General features: G+C 36.3%; 1 protein-coding gene across 3 annotated transcripts in view; it reads right to left on the bottom strand.

The window, feature by feature from the left end:
* Positions 1-20,312, bottom strand: part of LUZP2 (leucine zipper protein 2) — a 261,711-nt gene that overhangs the window by 185,400 nt on the left and 55,999 nt on the right. For all 3 annotated transcript variants that reach the window (XM_040559468.1, XM_040559471.1, XM_040559470.1), the window contains exons 3-4: positions 16,687-16,733; positions 12,610-13,073 (exon numbers count right to left, since the gene is read on the bottom strand). In XM_040559468.1, the coding sequence (XP_040415402.1) occupies positions 12,610-12,671 (62 nt within the window). In that variant the 5' untranslated portion in view covers positions 12,672-13,073; positions 16,687-16,733. The remainder of the gene's footprint in view (positions 1-12,609; positions 13,074-16,686; positions 16,734-20,312) is intronic.

Raw genomic sequence — 20,312 nt, 5'->3', positions numbered from 1 at the left:
CTTCATTCAGAGTTACCTTAATTCCAAGTGATGCTGCAAGGCACACTAATAATGGTGAAAGAATAAACAGTGTTCTTGGCTCCAGTCATCTGTCTTGCAGAAGTTGGTATTACTATTGTTTGATAAAAGTCTATAGATCAACAGCTTCTAATCCCAGTGGTTTCTGTAAGTGTATATCCTAAATCACTGACTGACTGTAAGCTTCCTTTTTTTTCCCCCTCTTTTTAAGGACAGTGTACTGTAACATAGGTCAAAAGGCTGAACTACTGGAAGCAGAAAACAATCATTCTGACATCCAAAGACAGCGTTAAATCCTCAGCCATTGTACACCAGCATAAATGTACACATGCTTATCACAGGAGGTCGTTATGCAGCCTCACCTTGAATATGGTGTATAGCTCTGGGCTCCACAACACAAAAAGGATGTTAAGGATCTGGAAAATGTCCAGAGGAGGGCAAACAAAGCTGATATGCTGGTAAGCATATCCTGTGATGAGAGGCTGAGGAGGCTTGCGTTGCCCTGTCTGGAGAAAAAGAGGCTGAGAGGTGACCTCACTGCTCTGTGAAACTCCCTGAGGAGGGGAAGCGGACAAGGAGGTGCCAGTCTCTTCAGTCTGGCAGCTGGTGACAGGATGTGTGGAATGGCACAAAGCTGCATCAGGGAGGTTCAGACTGGACATTTGGAAAAAAAAAAAATTACCATGAGGATGGTCGAACACTGCAACGTAATGGAACAGGCTTCCTAGGGAGGCATCTGGTACCCCAGGCCTGTCAGTGTTCAGGAGGCATTTGAATAATGCCCTCAGTAATATGCTTGAACTTCTTATTAGCCGTTAAGTCATCAGGCAGTTAGACTAGATGATTTTTGAAGTTCCCTTCCAATTGAACTATTCTATTATAAACATTTTATTTATTTATTTTTAATTGTAGCATACCACAAGTATCACGGTGCTTTTTATTTCTTTATTTTATATATTATTTAATCTATTGCATCTGTTCTTTTTATTATTACTCAAAAGAGATGCAGGATTCTGCTCATCTCACCTATTAATTCAATCTAGGCTTGTAAAATTGGAACGCACATTTTTAGCATACGTTTAGGGGCTATATAAAATGCACTCAGTTCATTTAAAAAAAAAAAAAAAAAAGAGGCCCAAAAGGACTCAGATCTTTCTCTAGAGTTTTGTAGCATGCAAACATTTTGAAAGCTTCAAGACCAGTTGAGACAAGAGCATGCAAAAGCACCTAGTGTTCCACATGCATCATGGGAATGGTTTGGAAGAGCCTTCAGGAAGTGTCAAGATGCAACAGGAGATTACAGTGATAACCCAACATAGCAAAAAAAAAAAGATACAGAAAACATATTGCGTAGGAAGCATTTAAAGCAACTGCAATTTCTCACATTACTTTTTCAGAAGTGCTGAACCAATGTCATTATCAACATAAAAAAGATCTGTAAATTTCCTGCATTTCAACAAAATATTTTTTTTACACTAAGTGTAAAACTGTTCAACTGAAACACTGCAATAGTAGAAGTTACATTAATTTGAATTATTATGGTATTTGCTAGAAACCATGCTTGTCTCCAGTATAACTTTGTGCATTTGAAGGAAGTGGCAGAATATCAAAAATAATTAAAATCTAATATTATTTGTAGAAATCATTTGATGCTTTTGATTGCAAAAGATGTATTCAGATTTGACACCTTAGCTGTTTTTTCATTAAAAAAGAAAAGGAAAAAAAGAAAAAAAGATTCAGCTATTTTGAAACATTTAACTGTATACGAGTAGAAACACACATATCTAATTCAAGCCACTGAAAAAAGATGGCCAAAGATCAATTTTTCATACATTGTGTGTCTACAACTAGAAAACCTTTACACACAGGCACATACACTATACATATTTATGTATTTTTCCTGAAGCAAAAGATCTTTTTACATTTGAAAAACACACTAGTGGAACTGTATCAAATTGCGCAATCTCTAGTTTATTTTTGTCAGTAACCACTATGATGACTTTGCATCTACTTCAAATCAGGGAATTTTCCCACTGCTGCTCTTTTTCATCAAACTAAGAAGGAACAGGTAAGAATTCTCTCCATCTTCATTAAAATGTGTTAAGTAACGATAGCTAAGAAGATTCTTAGCGTTATCTGTTGACAAATGAAAGATACATCCTGAAGTGAATATTTGGTGTATGTCATTTATCAAGTTTGAAGCATTTTTCTAAATGGATATTTGGAGCATTTTTCTAGAACTTGTTAAGCTTTAAAGAATTAAACCTAGACCAATACCAGAATTTAAGTCACGAGCAGTAACAAGCAGAGCAGAACAAGTCTCCTTTCCTCCACACTCCAAAGTTTCTCAGAGTTTTATGCACATCTTATGTATGTAACATTCTTCATTTCTGTATTATATAATGAACAAAAGCTTGATGTAGCTGGCCTTTGGTAAAAAGGTGGTCTCCAGAAACATATCAATACTCCAGCTCAGTCATTCATCACTTAATATTGCTTTTTATCTACTTCCTTCTGACAGACATTAAAAACAATTTTCCCACTACCAACCCCTTTGATATTGTATCTTTATCCTGTTAGGTCCTACAACAGCTATGGTGATTTCTCACTTCTGACCTGGTATAGTGAAACTTCCTGACAACTTCCCTGCAAGTTATGTGGTTGAGAGATTGCTTGGCTAAGTATACTTGTTTCCAGTTTAGTTACAAATTAAATTGCTGAAAACTTATCTCCTTATTTCTCCAAATTGGTCTTTTGCAAGTATTCAAAATAACAAAGATCTCTGTACTGGTTTGAATATTCTTCTACAGGAATAGCTCAAACTACTTTAAGGATCCTTTAATTCCCTAGAACTTGGAGACATTTAAGGCAGATGGAAATTATTTCATCCTGCTTCAAGATTTCTTCACCTTCCTCAGGTAGGAACCACTCTCATCAACACAACACTGTTCCACAGGTTTAATCCAGCCAAAAAAAAAAAAAATCATGTTTCTGTATTAACTAAATATTACTGGAAAAGACTTTCTATAACATATAAAGGCACCGCTTTAACATGTGATATAATCAAGTTTAAGCAGCAAAAGAAACATACGATGACCTTACGGTAAAGGGTGAACGTATTGAAATTATATTTAATCCCAACTGCAGTATCAGCTTTTGTACATCATCTATTTGACACAGACAATCTAAGTCTTTCAGATTATATTTTATAAACCAGTCCTATGGGATTCATCTCTGACAAAAGAATCCCTTGTTCCTTAAGCACTTCTTTCTAGCGTACACATCATCTTGTATTTCTTCCTAGCTATTTCAAAAGCTATTTAAATGTTGTCAGTCTTCGGCACATATGAAAAGTGCAATACCATATATTACCACTTTAAACAGATAGAATTAAATTGCTGTAAAAACTGAATAGTAAAGTCTGTTTTCAAGAAATATTAATCAGTTCTTCAAATGGACTCAGAAAAACAGACATTTCTTTCCCCTTCCAGGAACCGATAGCACTCTTCCCTCGAGCAAAAAGGGCTCCAGCTTGGTAGAAATTAGAGAAGGAACTAGGGTGACTGAAACAGGGACAAAGAGAAAGGCACGAGTTAAAGAAAGATATTAAATGTCTGCTTTCATAAGCTTTTCTTAGCCAAACAGAACACATCTGTGCGTACTGAACAGCAGACAGTTGTTTTGCAAGTAAATGAAAAAGCAACTGCAGAGAAGTCTCTTTTCACTCTCTATGCACTTGAGTGTATTTTTTTCATACATCATTCAAGTATGAATGCAGAGATTTCACAGAAAGCAGTATCTCAGGCTGTTTTTTTTCACTAAATTAAACAGTACAGGCTGTATTGACTGCAAAGTTAGAGACACTAAATGAAGAAAACCTAAGGAAAGCAGCAAGGATACCATGGGTTCTGAGAGCCCCCTTCCTCTATTGTCATCTAGGCACCATGGTTACGGCATCATTTCCCGAGCCTTAACCTCTGCATTAAGCCAAATAACCTTATTCCTCAACTCCCAGTGAAACAAAGAAAGCTGCAAGGCTAGGCTTTCTGCAAGGGGTTAGAATGGATTTCTAAACCTCATGACCATTTGGTATCCCCTACACACCTCAACAGCGAAATAACAGTCTAATTTTCAAAGTACATAGCTCTCTCATTTATGTTCAGATTTTCAAAAGGTTAGTGCAGCCAATATGCTGTCCCCCTTTTGAAGTTCAAAAGGCATCAAGATTAGACTCATTCCACACATTTAAAGAAAATCCACTGCAGATTATAGGTATTAAGTCTTTCTAAAATGTCTGGTCCCTTGGCAAAACTTGGCTGCCTTCATATACGTGGAAACAAGAAAACAAAACCAACAAAAAAAGCCACGGTGCATATCTTCCACGGAGAGCATGCCAGGAACTCGTGGACTCTGCAGAATAGAGGGGTAGACCTACAGCGTGACTGATGGACTCAGCCAGTCACTAATAAGTACTAACAATACAATGGATATCTTGGGTATTTTGGCACAGAAAATGAGAATTAATCATGAACCGACCAGTTTCAGCAAAACAGCTCAAAGGTTTAGCTATTCAGTGTTTGATTTGTACCCTGGCTGAGGTTCACCCCATCCTGAAAAATATTTCTTTATAGAAAAAAAGCTCTAAGTGAGGTACTAGTAGAATTTATTTTATTTCTCCATTTTCAAGAGAGACGTTCTCTTTGCACACTGAGCACATATTATGCTGCATCAGTAGGAAGAATCTTCCTCAACAACCAATCTAATGTCACCCAGAGCACATCTGCTTGTCAGCGTCATGCCAATTTGATTTTCACACTTTCTTTTTTTTCCTCATCTACATTTCAGTAAAATCTCACTTTTTTTTTTTTTTTCCCCTAGCTTGCTGCCACAGGCTAGTCTGAAACAAGCATGAATGCAAAATCATTCAAATGTGATGAGGATTGGAAAAAAGTCTTAGCATAAGGTGTTTAGTAACATGGTCACAGTATATTACTGTGGTTACCATCACTCTAGATCCTCCTGTTCACCAATTCTGAGATCATCTCATTACTTCCTTCTGTTGTCACTCACATCAACAAAGTCACAGAAGCCCTTGAAAAGAACTGTCAGGTATTGTGAATCCACACGTGTGGTACCAGCAAACAAGGACATTGTTTACCCCATATAATACTAGGCAACTTGTCTCTCTCCTGGCCTCTTACACTATTGAACCAAGTTTTTCAAAGATCCCTAATGGCTACTGCAAAAATGTTAAAGGGTTATACTATAAGATTACAAAGACTATAATGTATGATAAACCCCTCTCCTTAATTAAAAGGTATTTTGATGCTCTGTAGGTGAGAAGAGATTAGCTAAGCCAGAGACAGCACAATGTTTGCTAGAAGTGTGGTAGCCAGGGAGAAGTTTGCACAGAGTAAGGTTCTGCTGCAGCTCTATGTTCAAGTAAACGTGAAAGGTGTCTGTTCTGAAGTTTCCTAAATGCTGCAACTTCTCTAAAACTGAGTAAATCTGTCTTCTAACCACCTTCCGCTGTCCTACTCTGCAAATGAGGAACAAGCCTATCTATACCCCACAAGGAAGTTGAAAACATAAATTGGCAAAACATGTGCATTCATAATAAACAGCAATAAAAGTATGTAAAATGCCTAGGAAAATTACTAATTTTGGTAAAATAGACCAGCCGGCAGCATAGTAGCCTTATCTTCTTATGATAGCATGTGGAGACAAAACACATCAGAATTTTGACATTACACTGTACTACTTTCCATAGAAGCAATCAATCAATATTAGCAAATAAACACTGAGAAATTCCACAGACTTATTTCTTCAGCTCAAAACCCGTATCCATTGATTTCTCTCGTAATTCACTGAAATAGTTTTTTTCAGCAACATAGCAGAGCAATCAGCAATGTTTTTTTTTAGTGTTCCCTCTAAGATAGTACACATTAAAATAAAGATTATTAAATGTGGGAGGGAATTGATGTAAGGGAGAAGGTGGTTAAGTACAGCACAAGAAGCAAAGGTAAAAAAAAAAAAATAGAGTATCACAAACTGCTATTTAATGCAATGCCAAACTTTAAAATTTCTAAAAAGTACTTGCCACTCTGAAATGTTTGAAATTGCAAAATATAACAATATATAACAATACGCCTCTTAAACCTTTGAACAATATTAAGATTGAAGGATAGTATGAAGTGTCTTCATTCTTTCTGACAGATACATTATTTGTCTTCTACACAGAGAACATTTACAGATCTGACCCTTGCAAGACAGCTTGTACACCCATTGTGCAAAACTCGACAATGAGGAGAAAATGTTTTCTGACAAGTTGCATAAATGAGATTTATTTGTCTACAGATTGGTACATCACAAGTATTACTGTCTGGGAACAGGTTTCTGTTAAATATAGAAGCATATCAAACCCACATTCTTACCAAAAGAAGGGATTTCAAATTTAGTTTGGTATCCTTATATTCATCCCTGTCTGAATTAATAAATGAGAAACAAATAGGAAAGTGTCAGCATTATAATTTCTCTGAACACAAAGAATACATTTAAAATGTCAAAAGTAGTTCCACTGCAAGCCACCTGAGCTGAAATATATTTATACATCGCATAACAAGCAGAAGTCCAAACATTCTATTACATCTTTACGACTGAATTCTAGAGATCCTCGAGATTTACCTGATATTACATGGAACTTCAAGAAAATTTTAACTGTAGATTAGATCAAATCTACAGTAAGTCTTTCCCAAAAGCTACCTTTTTTTTTTTTCCCTCTCTCTCTAAAGCAGCGTCTTTTCTTCTACTCCCCTTACTTGTTTTCCCTCTTTTCCCTTTCAGATTCATCTAATAGAAACAAACTTTCACAAAATTTATTTTGTAGTATTTCTGGCCAAACCGAGAAAGACTTGATTTCTGGATTTTTAATTTAGGTTGGCAGGCTTAAATTTGTGGAGCATTTCGCTATGTAATCTTATTGTCTGGAATAAAACATTTAAAGCATACCAATTCCAAGGTCATCGTTCTTAACCAGAAACTAGCCTCACGATCATAGCAGAAAATCCCACAAAATTTAAACCTTTGACAAGAATCTACTACTCCCCCACCCCAACAGAAGACTAACAGGTAGAATAAATGTGTGGTTACTCTGGTGTATACTACATAAGGCAAGCATTAAGCTTACATGCATCTACATAGTAAACTGTAGTGAAAGTACAGGTATTCCCAAACTAGCCTTAAGCAATTTCATTCTGATGCCAGAAAGTCCACCTACAGCAGTTTCTGGCTTGCTTTTTTATTAAAGATAGATGTAACCAAACTACGTCGTTTAAAAACTACCTTGAAAATGCCTGCATTATACCGCAGCCTGGTTTAGCTTTTAATTACTGATTTCAAGTTTTTCTTTTTCCTTTTTTTTTTCTTTTGTTTTTAATACCACTGAAGTTCAAAACCTCTCCTAGAAGAAGGAAAAGGTTTTGTTTCACCAAGTAGTGAAACCAAGCAGTTTGCCATATTAGGTCCTCATTTATACATCAATAGAAAGATAACGAGCTAAGTGCATTCCTTGAAATAATGGTGTTATACCACAGGTAAATGTGTCCCATTACGTTTAAACACAGTCCACATGCTTTCTCCATGTATAGAAAGGTTGAGAGTCATATACTGAATGCCACTTCTGCAACTGAAGTACTTTCAAACAGTTAACCCAACATGCATAATCATCCAAGGTTGATAAAAAGCAAAATACTTTTGCAGTCTAGAAAATTCAGATGGCTGAAGTAAGAGTGAAAGGAATTCTGAGCAGGAGACACATTGTAGAGTCAACACCTCTGCATTTTGGGAAGAATACAAAAAGCACAATATTAAAACAGTCTTCGTTATCCATGAAACTTACAGCAAAAACCCACATTCTTTTCTGCTAAAGCAGTCTACAACACACTAATTACCATTATGCACAGTTCACTTTGAGTCACGACGAAAAGGACAGACACTGCTGGACCTCAGCCTGGGATCACTGAGGAGAGTTGCTTTTATTCATTTGCTTGGGCATATAACAGTGGAGCGGCTATAGTCAAGGATATCAGCATGCAGTAAGTCTCAGTCTTCCACCTCGTAATCTAGCAAGGTGTAGGGTTCTCCCTACTCTCATATAAGTCTAAATGAAAAGGTCACTTTGAACATCTGGCTATAGTCCAAAGGGTGTTTAAGTCAGGAAAGGTGAAGAACTAAGAAATACGGATTTAAGGATTTTAAATACAGACACACCCTAATAAAATGCCAAAGGCATTCCCCTTTACTCATCTTCAAATCTCAGATTGAGTTCTTCGTAAAACTTTATCTGACAGAAGCTAAAGATATTTGTGTTTTCATGTTCTTTAATACAAGTTCCCCAAACCAACAAACACTGTAAAGGAAATAGCTGACCTCAAAAACTCATTAAGGGGAAAAAGCTAGTATTTGAGCCAGATTCTCATATTTCATACGGTAAGAGAACTCAAGATATTTCCATGACTTCCAACAATAGGTGTACATCAGATCAAAACCCATACCTTCATTAAGCATCATCTACCAAGCAGAAATGAATACACTGCTGTTATCCCAAGTAAAACAAAAGGTGGCATTTCTTCTGAAGCCACTGAATTATAGATTGCTTTATCACATCAGTTTCTTCGGACTGTCATTGAACTGAGCCATTAGGAAAAAAATAGCACCAGCCATTTCACTGCCATTAAAATAATACAGGATCTGACTTTTGTAGCCATGCTATTTGTACATCCATTTTTTGTGCTGCTGTATTAGTATTAAAATTGCTATTAAAATGCCTCTTGTTGGGTTTACGGGCCTGTTCTCAACTATAAAATTCTACCTCAGATTTTTTCAGTACTTTGTATCTGTCAAATTTCATGTGTGGACAGAAGAGTCTGTGCCTTCATTACTGTCCTAGATAAAAAGGAATGTTATTTCACATCAAGCCTCTTCTAAAGAGTCACATATTTGTCATTTGGACCAAAAAAAAAAATGTTGGCAAACAAGAATTTAAATATCTGGCCTTCCAATGGTGGAGTTCAATTAATATGCAGAAAAGGGCCCTTCTAGCTAAAAAAAGACAAGTCTCATTAGACAAATAATCTTTACCGCAGATCCCAGTTACTGACCCAAACGAGTAACTTCATGCAGATACTCCCTCCTACAAATAGTTTTTTACCCAGCCCGAAGGTTTAGGCATCTGCATCCACAAAAGCAGACAGGCAAAAATCAGACCCTTAACCTCTTTTATGCCATGTACATTTACTGAGCACTTGGTGCAGTCGGACTTATTTCTGCAGAAGTAGTCTTCAGCATAGTATAAAAAAGTAACACATGCACCACCATCACACTACATATGCCCAAACCAAATGGTCCAAGGAAATAGAAAAGTGGATAAGGAAACACAAGCTTCAGGATAGTTTGTACCAAGTTAATTTCACCTTTAGAAATTTAGTCCCTTTAACATTTTGTGGGCCTCAAAGCAGTGACTTTTACTCCTTCCATCTAAACACAGTGTTAACTGGAAAAATATACCTTAATCTCGTTAGTTCTTTGTCACTACGAATAAACTTGAAATATGATTAAAAAGTAATCATTAATATAGAAAAGCATCTATTTCAAGAATACAAACTTCCAGTAATTTAACATTTAGTTCATGCATGTGGTTTTAGACTATGCCAAGCTGTTAGTTACATACAGCTCTGAAAATCAGAAATGACACAATCTTTAGAGCATAGCTGTGTATTCCTCTTTTTAACAATACTGTAAATTAAGAAAAGTAAATTAAGAAAAGTCAACATGCGTGTTAACATCATTCAACTCATCAATTCATATTTGTTTACAATTAGTCTTGAAGACGTGCTGTGGTCTTCTGAAACTATATAATCATGACATGATGCAAAGACAATAGCTTCACTGCATGACAAAGAAAAAGCTGCTGTCCACTTCTGCATCAAGTACTGCGCTCAGTGATTTCAACACCAAGGCTTTAAATAGCGATACTCTGCTTCTCTAGAAACTTATGTAACAAAAACTCAAAATGGAAAACTTTCTGCCCCATGAAGCTGATGCTTTTCCTTAGCTAAGCATTTTACACAGCAGAATATTAGACCCTGCTTTTTTTCTAACACAATTGCTCCTGAAAACCTGCTATGTTTGGGTCCAACCAATGCATTAACCGTACGTTCCCAAGAAATGCTAACTGCCAGAGACAGAACTGTCTTCTGCTAGAGCAGATTAAAACATAATCTCTTTCCAGTAGATGGCATATTGATAGCACCGTATCATTTTTAAGCTTCTAACATGTGCTGTTGAAAAATTACTCTACGTTCTACTAAGGCAGTTAAAAATCAGGCAACTGATGGCAGCTGCTGACCAGGACAGTCCACTACCTCCAGAATTCTGTAAATCACCAGTACTACGGTAGAGTGCCAACATCCTTTTGAACATGGTGATCAATCTAGTATCAAAAGCAAAACTTCACATTACAGCACATACTATACTCAAGGGCAATTTTAAATGGAGTTTCTCACACTGATCATTTTCATCCCTCACTTTGATAAGAACACAAATCATCATGTGTCACAAAGTTATACTCTTAAGAATATATACAATCCAGCTCATACTGTTCATAATTAGCACTCACATGACAACTTCAACTTCTTCATATTCTGCCCAACTTTTTTTTTCTTTTGGAGTGGGGGAACATGACTAAAATTGAAAAATTGAGCTACAAAACATGTTTTTATACAGAAAAATGTTTTCTCATAGAGATGAAAGGCACTTGTTTTGGGGTTTTACACTAGATGTCTTGTCCCAGTCAGTCCCCTGAACACTGAAGTCATTTATTTGGCGTTTCACAAAACCTATAAAGTATAAAAAATTATATTCATTTTTCACATCTCTTCACTATATTTTAATCTGTACAAAACCCTGCAAGATGCAAACTCGCATTTGCAAGAAGTGGCTTGGTACCCCACCCACCCCCTTTTTTTAAACTGTGGCATAATTCAGAGAAGAATATACTTCTTTCAAGTGAGTAGAACTATTAATATGAATTCACAAGAAGTTTCACACTTGGCTGCTAGTGAATGTTTCCTTAGACTGCTTATTAAATCAGAAAGGAAAGTTATTGAATCACTGTATGTTACAATTCTCCTCTGAGTTTTATATTTCAAAGAGCATTGGAGTTGTTCATACTGACTGGCACTGCAGTCTTTAAATCACAAGTGTTACAGAAAAATTATACCCCTCCCCCCCCCCCAAGGGAGTGAAATAATAAAATAACTGAAGCATTTTGATATCCTCACTTCTCCCTGCATTCAGGTCTTTTCCCACTCAGATTTTATAGTTATCACTTTCCTGGGTTGAAGTATGTACAGAGATGTGCTCCTGGAACACCTTACTTTGAGTACTTAGCAGGCACTTTTTTTTTTTTTTTCTAACCCTATAAACAATTAAGATCTGAAACATGAAATGCTGGGGGGGGGGGGGTAGAGGACACTTTAAATAAGCATTCTACATTGTACAAGAAAAGACCAAGAATAAAGGAACACACAATTCCCTAAAAAATGCCTTTATCTTCTGATAACATGCTTTACAGACTTATAAGTTGATAGGGTGCTTATTATTAGCACAGCAGAGAAATACCGTCCTTAAAATTAAGGCTTATTTTCTGAGAAGCAACTGGAATATAAGCAGCCTGAACTGAGAACAGTGTCATTAGGACATATCTACTCCACACCTGGCATTAACTCTTCATCTATGAATGAAACAATGAAATAGAGTGTTTTGATGTTATCTTCCCTTTGCCGAACAGGTTATATCCACAGCATAGAGAACATACCATCTCTGAGCAACTGTGCAATACGCATTATCTTATCAGAACACTGCATGGTCAGAACAGCTTTTATTTTTAGGCTGCAATAGATTTTCTTTGTATTTTCTCAGTGATATATTATACTTGCACAGAAAGGAACACTTCTAGACTGCAGTAACTTTTTAACACATTTCCTAACATTGATATAATACTGCAACATCTCACCTGTATTTGACAGTAAAGAAGCTAAGCCCTAGGTCTCTGTTCAGATGCAAAAGCCTCAACTGAGATGAGATTGTTGAAGTACTTGTTTTTCCACACTCAATAGGGGAAACGTTAACATGTTCTCAATTTCAGGTCTTTGGCTTCCTTATTGCCTGTGAAGCAGAGTATTTGCTATTGTTGCTGTATATATATGTGTGTGTGTGAGTATATAGATAGATACACACATACAATGCTTATATTTGTTAACTGTCTTCCTTCACCTCATGAGCTCTGGGTCAACTTATATTGGAGCAGCTCTTTTACATCATAAAAAGCCTAGAAAGGCCAAATAAAAGATTCAGTATCCCTCAGAGGATCAGTAAGGGGAAAGATAAGAATCAAAAATGATAACTGCACTTTAAACTTACTACCCCAGTACAAGCTGAAATATGTATTATTTCTCTTGGGAATACTGATCTAAAAGAATAAACAGCAAACAAAACAGGAGAACTATACACAAAATAGCTCTCTGTACTCACCTAGTGCTGAAGACTAGTGCAGGAAAAAGAGGCAGTAAGTAATAAGCACAGATGAATTTCATCCTGTAGCTCCGCTGTTTTGTTCCGTTCTCCACTAATCGCTCTTCACACTGTCTCTTACCCCCTCTCTTCTCCCAGCAGCTCCTGAGCCTTGCCTGAGGGAGCTGCCTGCCCGGCGTGTGAGGTCCGTGGCTCTGTGTAAGCAGACAGACCAACGGACCGACTAACAGAGGGAGCTCGGAGTGGGATTTGAGCTCCAGGAGTGATGTCACGAGGCAGCAAGCTGCTGCTGCAAGCCCACAGCCTGATCGCCTGTGATTATTCAACACGCTGGCTGCTCTAGTCTCGTCCTGAAGGATTTGTTAGTACTCGCCGTTTAAGTGGCAGCCAGGGAGGGATGAGAACGCAGTGGCTAGCACTTTGTTTTAAGGTTGTAGTAGCAGAACAGATCTTAGGAATTCTTCCTGGAAGAAGAAAGAAAATGCAATTAAAGAAACACCAATATTTTATAATCAGTCTCCATTTGTTTGAAGTGAATATGTACAAGATTCATGAGACAGAGGCGGGAATTTTTTGAAGTAGGTGTCAAGTTACAAATCAGCCTGCCAGACTAGATCTGGAAAGGTATCACTTCTGTGCAGTTACAGTTCACAAGTTAAATTTCCATTATATATTCATTCACCCCACTACCACATCAAGTTCAGAGAACACAAACAGCTTACAAAATTATATTTTGGAAACACTGATGTCATCTCTAAAACCCTTCAGCCACCAGAAACAATTCATAAGACTTTGAGAACATTTAAGACTTTTTTTCCCACTTTGTCCATTTTTACTTAATCTTGATTAAACAAATAATAAATTACATTGTTTGATAAAGATGCTTTCAGAATTTAAGTATTCCCTTCCCTGACACAAGTGAAGTTTGCTGGATGGCAAATCATACAAGAACACATCATTTAAACAAAATCAACTTTCTACATGCTACAAAAAAAACACACTGGTCTACAAGTGAACAAGATCTGATCATCATAAGAGAGAGTTCTGGCCGTCTATGTGTTTTGGGGGTCATACGAAAGGCATCCAGAAACTACATTATACATCACTTGCATAAAAGTTTCCATAGCATAAGCTGGAGCGTCATTGCATTCAACTGTTTGAGGAGTAATTTGGGATTGTATCAAAGCAAAGTTTGACCCTTAATAAGGCACTTACATGGCATACAGACTGAATTAATAAAATTAATAAAAAAAAAAAGATTAAAATGATGTCTGACAACTTCTGTTTGTGTCCCAAGTATAGTATTTCTTCCAGCACACCTAGTAGCAAGTTCTATTCAATCACATTAATTTAAATCAGCATTTATTGTTATTTTGATGCTACAATACCAGCATGAAAGAAACAGTCATGTTACCATGGATACTTATGGCAGAACAGTAAAAAGGTCATAAAAAGTGCAGTCAGCTTGTCATTTTCTCTTCCAGAAAAAGCCAACCTTCCCAGGCTACTAGGCACCTCTCAGGCACCTAAGAATGAGCAGCTAAAAGTTCTTCTATCGTTCCTTTATATGCACACATACAAGATGGAAGAAGAGGCAGGAGAAGGCAGTGGTACATCAAGAGAATCACAAGAGAATCATTTATGACTAAAGTTAAGCATGTTTAACACACATCATGGAATTTTGCAACTTAAGGAATTAATCTCAAATTTTGCCTCTTTTCGGGGGGTGAGGGGGAGACAGATCAATAGAGAGGCCTTTTGCAAAGTCTTGGTTTCTGTTCAAGGTTCTCACCATCCTTACAAGGGAGAGGAACTCAACATGAAGTTGGGTGACACCAGCTCAAGTAGTTTGGCAGCACCCAGATGTCACTTTACTGTTCTTGGCATAATTTCTCCACCTTCATCAGAACTGACTGAACAATTAGGAACTTTTCATGCTTTCCAGCACTGCTACTTTAGTCCTACTCACATGTGAATATCCTATGAAGATACTTTAAGAAAATAATGCTGCAGCTCATTTTCAGCCTATGAACACCTCGGACTCAGTGTGAAGGTATTTCCAGCGAATTTTCCCATCTGAGGTCATGATATGGGAATGGGGAATCTCAGTCCGCCTAGGCACAGCCTGTACACAACCAGACTATTAAATCGCAGCAGCAGCTAACCCAGGATTACAGCAACTGCAACCCTAATATGCACAGATGAAGTTGTATTACTCTTAAGGGAAATGCTCAGTGGTGAATGGAGGTAGGATATAAGAAAAGCTGGAGTTTTAGAGGCAAACTTCTTCTACAATTAAGGACAAGGCACTTAATCTTAAATGCTACTGTTGTCAGACTTGATTGTGCTCAAGCTGTTCACCTGAAGGAGCATAAAAAGACAACCTTTTAGCCCTCCAGTACAACTAACTAACCCAGATCCTGAGCTTCAGAGATTTTGTTGTTGTTATTTTTTCTAGAGGAGATCTATCTTAACAGCATGAGGTACACCTTAAGAAAATAATCATTTATACAAAAAATGAGAACTGTAGAATTTCTTGGCTTTACAAAGTGTATTTGTTTGGTGCTATGCATACTTAAAGGTGGAAGATCACATTGACACATAACAAACTTCAAAGAGCTTTGATAGAAACTTTCCATATAAAAACATTACACACACAACTTAAAAATATTTTATTTTCTCTCACAATTAAATTTTTCCCCTTTTTGGTTAAATTTATTGACAGTCTTATTGAATATATAATCACTCTCCTAGCATAGCAAGAAGAATTAAGGTGATTATATATGTTCTTGTACAAATACCTACACATTAAATATATATAAGAATAAAACAATGGGACAATTATTATGAAACTGAAAAATTATACATTTCCTTAGAAGTGCCAAGTAGTCATCACACAGATTCTTGCAAGTTTGGCTAAATACACTGATAATATGGGAAGACTGTAACCTGTTTTAGGGAGAGAAATCTTCTCTCTTCCTTTGAATAATATAGTACACGCTTACGTTTGCCAGAGCAGAAAAACATTCACTTATGCCTTTTTTTTTTCTTTTAAATAAAGTAACTATTTTAGCAGGGGTTCCAATTTTACTTTCATTCTTTGGAAATAGCAGTAAGAAAAAAGAAAGAATCATGAAGTAATGGCGTATGTGATATTCAGTTATCTTGAATGCGTATGTGCTGATACAAAATTTCTATAAATGCACTTAATGAAGCAGCCCATTAACATATCTTGTTGTACAACAACAAAATTGTCAATGTGGAAGTCTTCACAAGACTTTACACTGAATATTTTCAGAAGAATAAAGGCACGACACTTCGGAAAATATAATACATTTAATTTCAGTATGCTTTTAGGATCATTATTATTAGTGAAAGACTATGACTGAAGCAAAGCTTCGGGCAGAGCTCAATCATCCCAATATCATGGCCAATACTCTATTAAGCAGATTGTATTATGATTTAGATGCTATATCACTACTGCAGTGCAGAGAATGCCAGATTTTATTTTATGTTTGTATACAAACATAGATACATGAATGCACACATACATCTATTTTTGTTGAACTGTAGCATCATTATAGATAACTAGAACAGTAACTTGATATACTTTTATAGTAAGATGTAGAACTGCAATATGTTGGATAAATACTAGACACTGAGTTCCCAAGTAATAACAATCTTTGAAGTCTGATAAATGGCAACTTAAATAATAGGAAATTTAAATAACAGGAAATAAAAAAGCAGGCAACAATACTTAAGGATAGTTGTTATGAGCTAGGTAATGGACATATCGCAGACCTCAGGGATGCAAAATAGCCACCAGTGTAATTGAGACGGTAATGCTTGTTAAGCAGGAGCAGAAGGAACAAGACCTACATGAGCCAGTTTCGCTTCTTTGCTGACAACTGAGAAAGCAACTGTCTCCTCTTTCTGTTACACTGCCACACGCACAGCCTTATTAGGAGGTTGGTTAACATCACCAATGGGAGTTTATCTCTCTCTGCCCCTTATGTTAGTAGTTCCTAAATCAGTTACATTTTGTATGTTTTTGAAAAATATCTCAGGAGCACTGACCTGTGTAGATTAGCGATCCAGAATCTTGCTTGTAAGAACTGCTCCTCCTGTAAAGATGGAAGAGTAGGAGCCAGTAAATGCAAACCAGTCTAAAATACTTGAATAATAATAAATAGTAATAAGACAATCTTATTTTTACAACTTTTTCTCCTGTTTTTCCGACTCCACCTTCTCATTCTTCCCTTACCTAGTAGACTGAGTTTCTGCCTTTGGAAATACTCCTTGATTTAACTGAACTCTCAGTACATGTGTTAAGATGCTGAAGAGCAAAATGTTCTTACCAAAACAGAAAGGCAAAACAGAAGTCTTAGGTGAAATATTGGAAAGTACTTGGGCCCAGTATTTCATATCCACTTGCACAAACACAAGCAGCATAAACACATACATCAACTGCATACATTAATTGTATTAATGCTCTTGTGACTGAGACCTGACGTATTAGCAAAAATGACTTTGTGAGATAATAGGTTTGGAGTGACTGATTCACAGCTAAAATTTCAACACATGCTTTCATAAATACTGTAGGAATCCCCTTGTTCTGAATGGTGCCTCGTGACTTGTCTGCATGGAAAAGGAAGGCACATGAGTGACAAAAGTGGGTAAAACATGGACGAGTTTCTGCCAGTTTCTTCTTTAAGACCACCTTCAATTGCATGTAAAAGTATGTGTTTCAGGTGAGACAGGATATTTATTATTACTCTTACAAGCATACACATGGAATAGTAAGTATTCAGAATCAAAGCTAACTCATCGGACTTGCACGAGCACCTTTAGAGGACGCCTCATATGTCATCACATTTTATTTTTTTAAGTATTAAAATTAATTTTCCAGTAAGAAGCTTAAATACCATCCTATAAAAAAATAGCAAGTTAGAAATATGAACTCAGAATTCATTGAAACTTCATCTGTATTCAGCTAAAAGAAAGATGCAACTGCCCAAGAAGTGTGCCTAACTTTAGTACCAAAAAGAAAAATGCCCTGACTATCAGTGTAGGAATAATAGCTTAAATTTCAGAGTTCAGAAATGGCTGCTACCAAAGTCATTTTGAAGGTCATTTAAACTTCTAAAATATTTTCAAGGTAGCTCCTCGCTGGTAGCTAAGAACCAGTCGATTCAGAAGTTCATTAAATAATAAAATAAATACATTTAACTTCATAATTACCCTTGCTTTGAGCAGGCTAGATTTTCAACTCAAGTTATCCCATGCACCTTTAGCAAATCCATGCAGCCCACTGGGGTCTGCTGTTGAAGTGCAGAGAAACGAGCAATTTCACAGGTGTGTGATTATTGAAAAAAGTTTTTGATTTCATTCTGTTAAACTTCTTTATCCACTGTCCAAAACAGCACTGATTGTATATTACATACTTAACATACTGCTGCCTAGCTTTATTACACATGGAAAGCCTACATTTTATGTAATATTACAACTGTAGTAATTCTGGTAGTGACAGCAAGACTTGATCCAACCACTACTTATAGCCAAAAGTTCTAGGATTTCAGAAGGTAGGAAACAAGAGCAAAGCCAACTTAGTAAGGAATTTCTCGACTTCTCTTTCTTGACCACTGAGTCAGCAGTGCTGAATCACTTCACTATAAGTTTACAGTTTACATGTGCTAGAAAGAAGGGAGGAATTGAAAGAAAACAGTAATAGGAAAATCCAGTCTTCTTTACTTCTTGATGCAGTTGTACAAGTTTAAGAACTAGATGAGCCCTCAACATATACAAATAACCTGTAGTGCACTATTTACTATTAAGAAAAACTAAGAGTTTTTTTTTATGTGTGTGTGTTTGGAAGTCTGCGAAGCAGAAGCTGTTATAAATATAACAGCCCCTCACATACCTAAAACAGGTTATCCCTATAACATGGAGATGCTGTCACTTGTGTTATTCAGACAACATATTATCAAGCACACCAAGTCCAAGGTTTCACCAAGCCTTCTCATTTTATTACTAGACTAGTTGAAATCTAAATCACAAAATCTACCAGGTTCACCAATGTCAGAAAAAAACGAGTTAAGACATTTTCAGAAACAGTGTTTCAAGGCAGCAGCTGTTTGCTTCAGAACTTACTTTTTTTTTTCAGCATCTCAGAGATGGGGTTTGCTTATATCTACTAGATACCTTGGGGCAAATCTGCCATCTCATACCAAAATTGAATGCAGTTGAAGTCAACATGTATTATACGCCGAAGGTAGAAAGAATATGTGCATACAAAGGCAATACGACAATTCACACACAAGCAGTTAAAGAATTATTTATTGTTTAAATCTGAAATAATGCCTTGCTTAATACATAATGTTAAGTTGCTTAAGTCTGATTTCTGTAAAACAAAAGATACTGGTAATCCTCCCAGAGAAAATTAAAATCAATTCTCAAAAAAAAGATTTTTTTTCATTTGTGAGACTAATTGGGTTAAAAGCTGAAAAGGCTAGGCAACAATAGCTTAATAGTATTTTCAGCAAAATAAGCCAAGAATAATAAGTTTCAGTCACATCTGAGTAGCCCTGAAAGGTTCAGGAATCATTCCTACTTCTTCCGCAATGGATGGACTTACTCTGGGTATAAGGTTCAACATATGTCAGAAGCATGCTAAAACTTTCTGTAAGAACTTGTTAATTGTTTTTCAAATTTTTTTTTTTTTAATTTTATTATTTTTCAAGTCTGAGTTCAAGAGGACTTCTCTAATGCATATTTGGTCTGACCTTGTGTGAGAACAGAACAGTTTTCACAATGTAAGAAACATGTTGGTTTTTTTTGTTTGTTTTTAAGAATTCTCTTCTTAAGCTGAATATATCATACTTACCATCAGTTCAGTGGAGCATCAAGTAATTTATCATCAATTCATTACAGCATCACAAAATTTTCTTTCAGAAATTAAGGCACTGAATAAAGAACACTAAAAAAGCTAAACCAATATTTTTTCTCAAAATATTTTTAGTCATTTCAAACGTGCTTGCTGTTTCCCCTCAAAACATTAAAGGCCGGCGGGCACCCATACTTACATATAGGACAGATCTCCTCTCTCAGTACTGTATTTGAATCCTAACTCACCTCCAGTTATAAATAAATAAATAAAGAAGTGTTTAGAAAGAAATTAAATCCAATTATTGTAAAGCATTTGGCCTTCTACGGTTCTAATGAGATTGAACGTGAGCCAAGAGAATTATTACAACTAAGTCAATAGGCTATTTCAGTGTTGGACTTGACAAATATCCCAACGATCCAAATATCAGAGTTGATATCCACGCTACTGAGACTCATATGCCCACAGTACTTAAGCATTTTTGATAAATTAATATATAATTAGAGCACCGTTGACCTTTTAGGAACCTATGGTGTGAAATAACTTGAGTCATTTTTGGGGCAGGGGGGAGGGAATCACAGAGAAGCTACGACTGATAAGCTCCTCAATAGGAATCCCATGTTACACTATTTATGACTTCGTGCTACATACCATCGTGAGTAATCTCAACAGAAAGTATAACTGGAGATTTAGATAACGTGCAGTATAATTACTGTTAGTGTAGAAAAAACGCATAAACAGTACTTTTATTGTGTCAACCTGCAACTGTTATAGCTATTTATGATGCTCATAAATATGCTTTCCAGTTTGTTCTATATTT

This window comes from Cygnus olor, chromosome 5 (assembly GCF_009769625.2).
Source record: "Cygnus olor isolate bCygOlo1 chromosome 5, bCygOlo1.pri.v2, whole genome shotgun sequence".
Lineage (NCBI taxonomy): Eukaryota > Metazoa > Chordata > Aves > Anseriformes > Anatidae > Cygnus > Cygnus olor.
The sequence above is the reverse complement of the archived record's forward strand: the minus strand, read 5'-3'. Positions and strand labels throughout refer to the sequence as shown.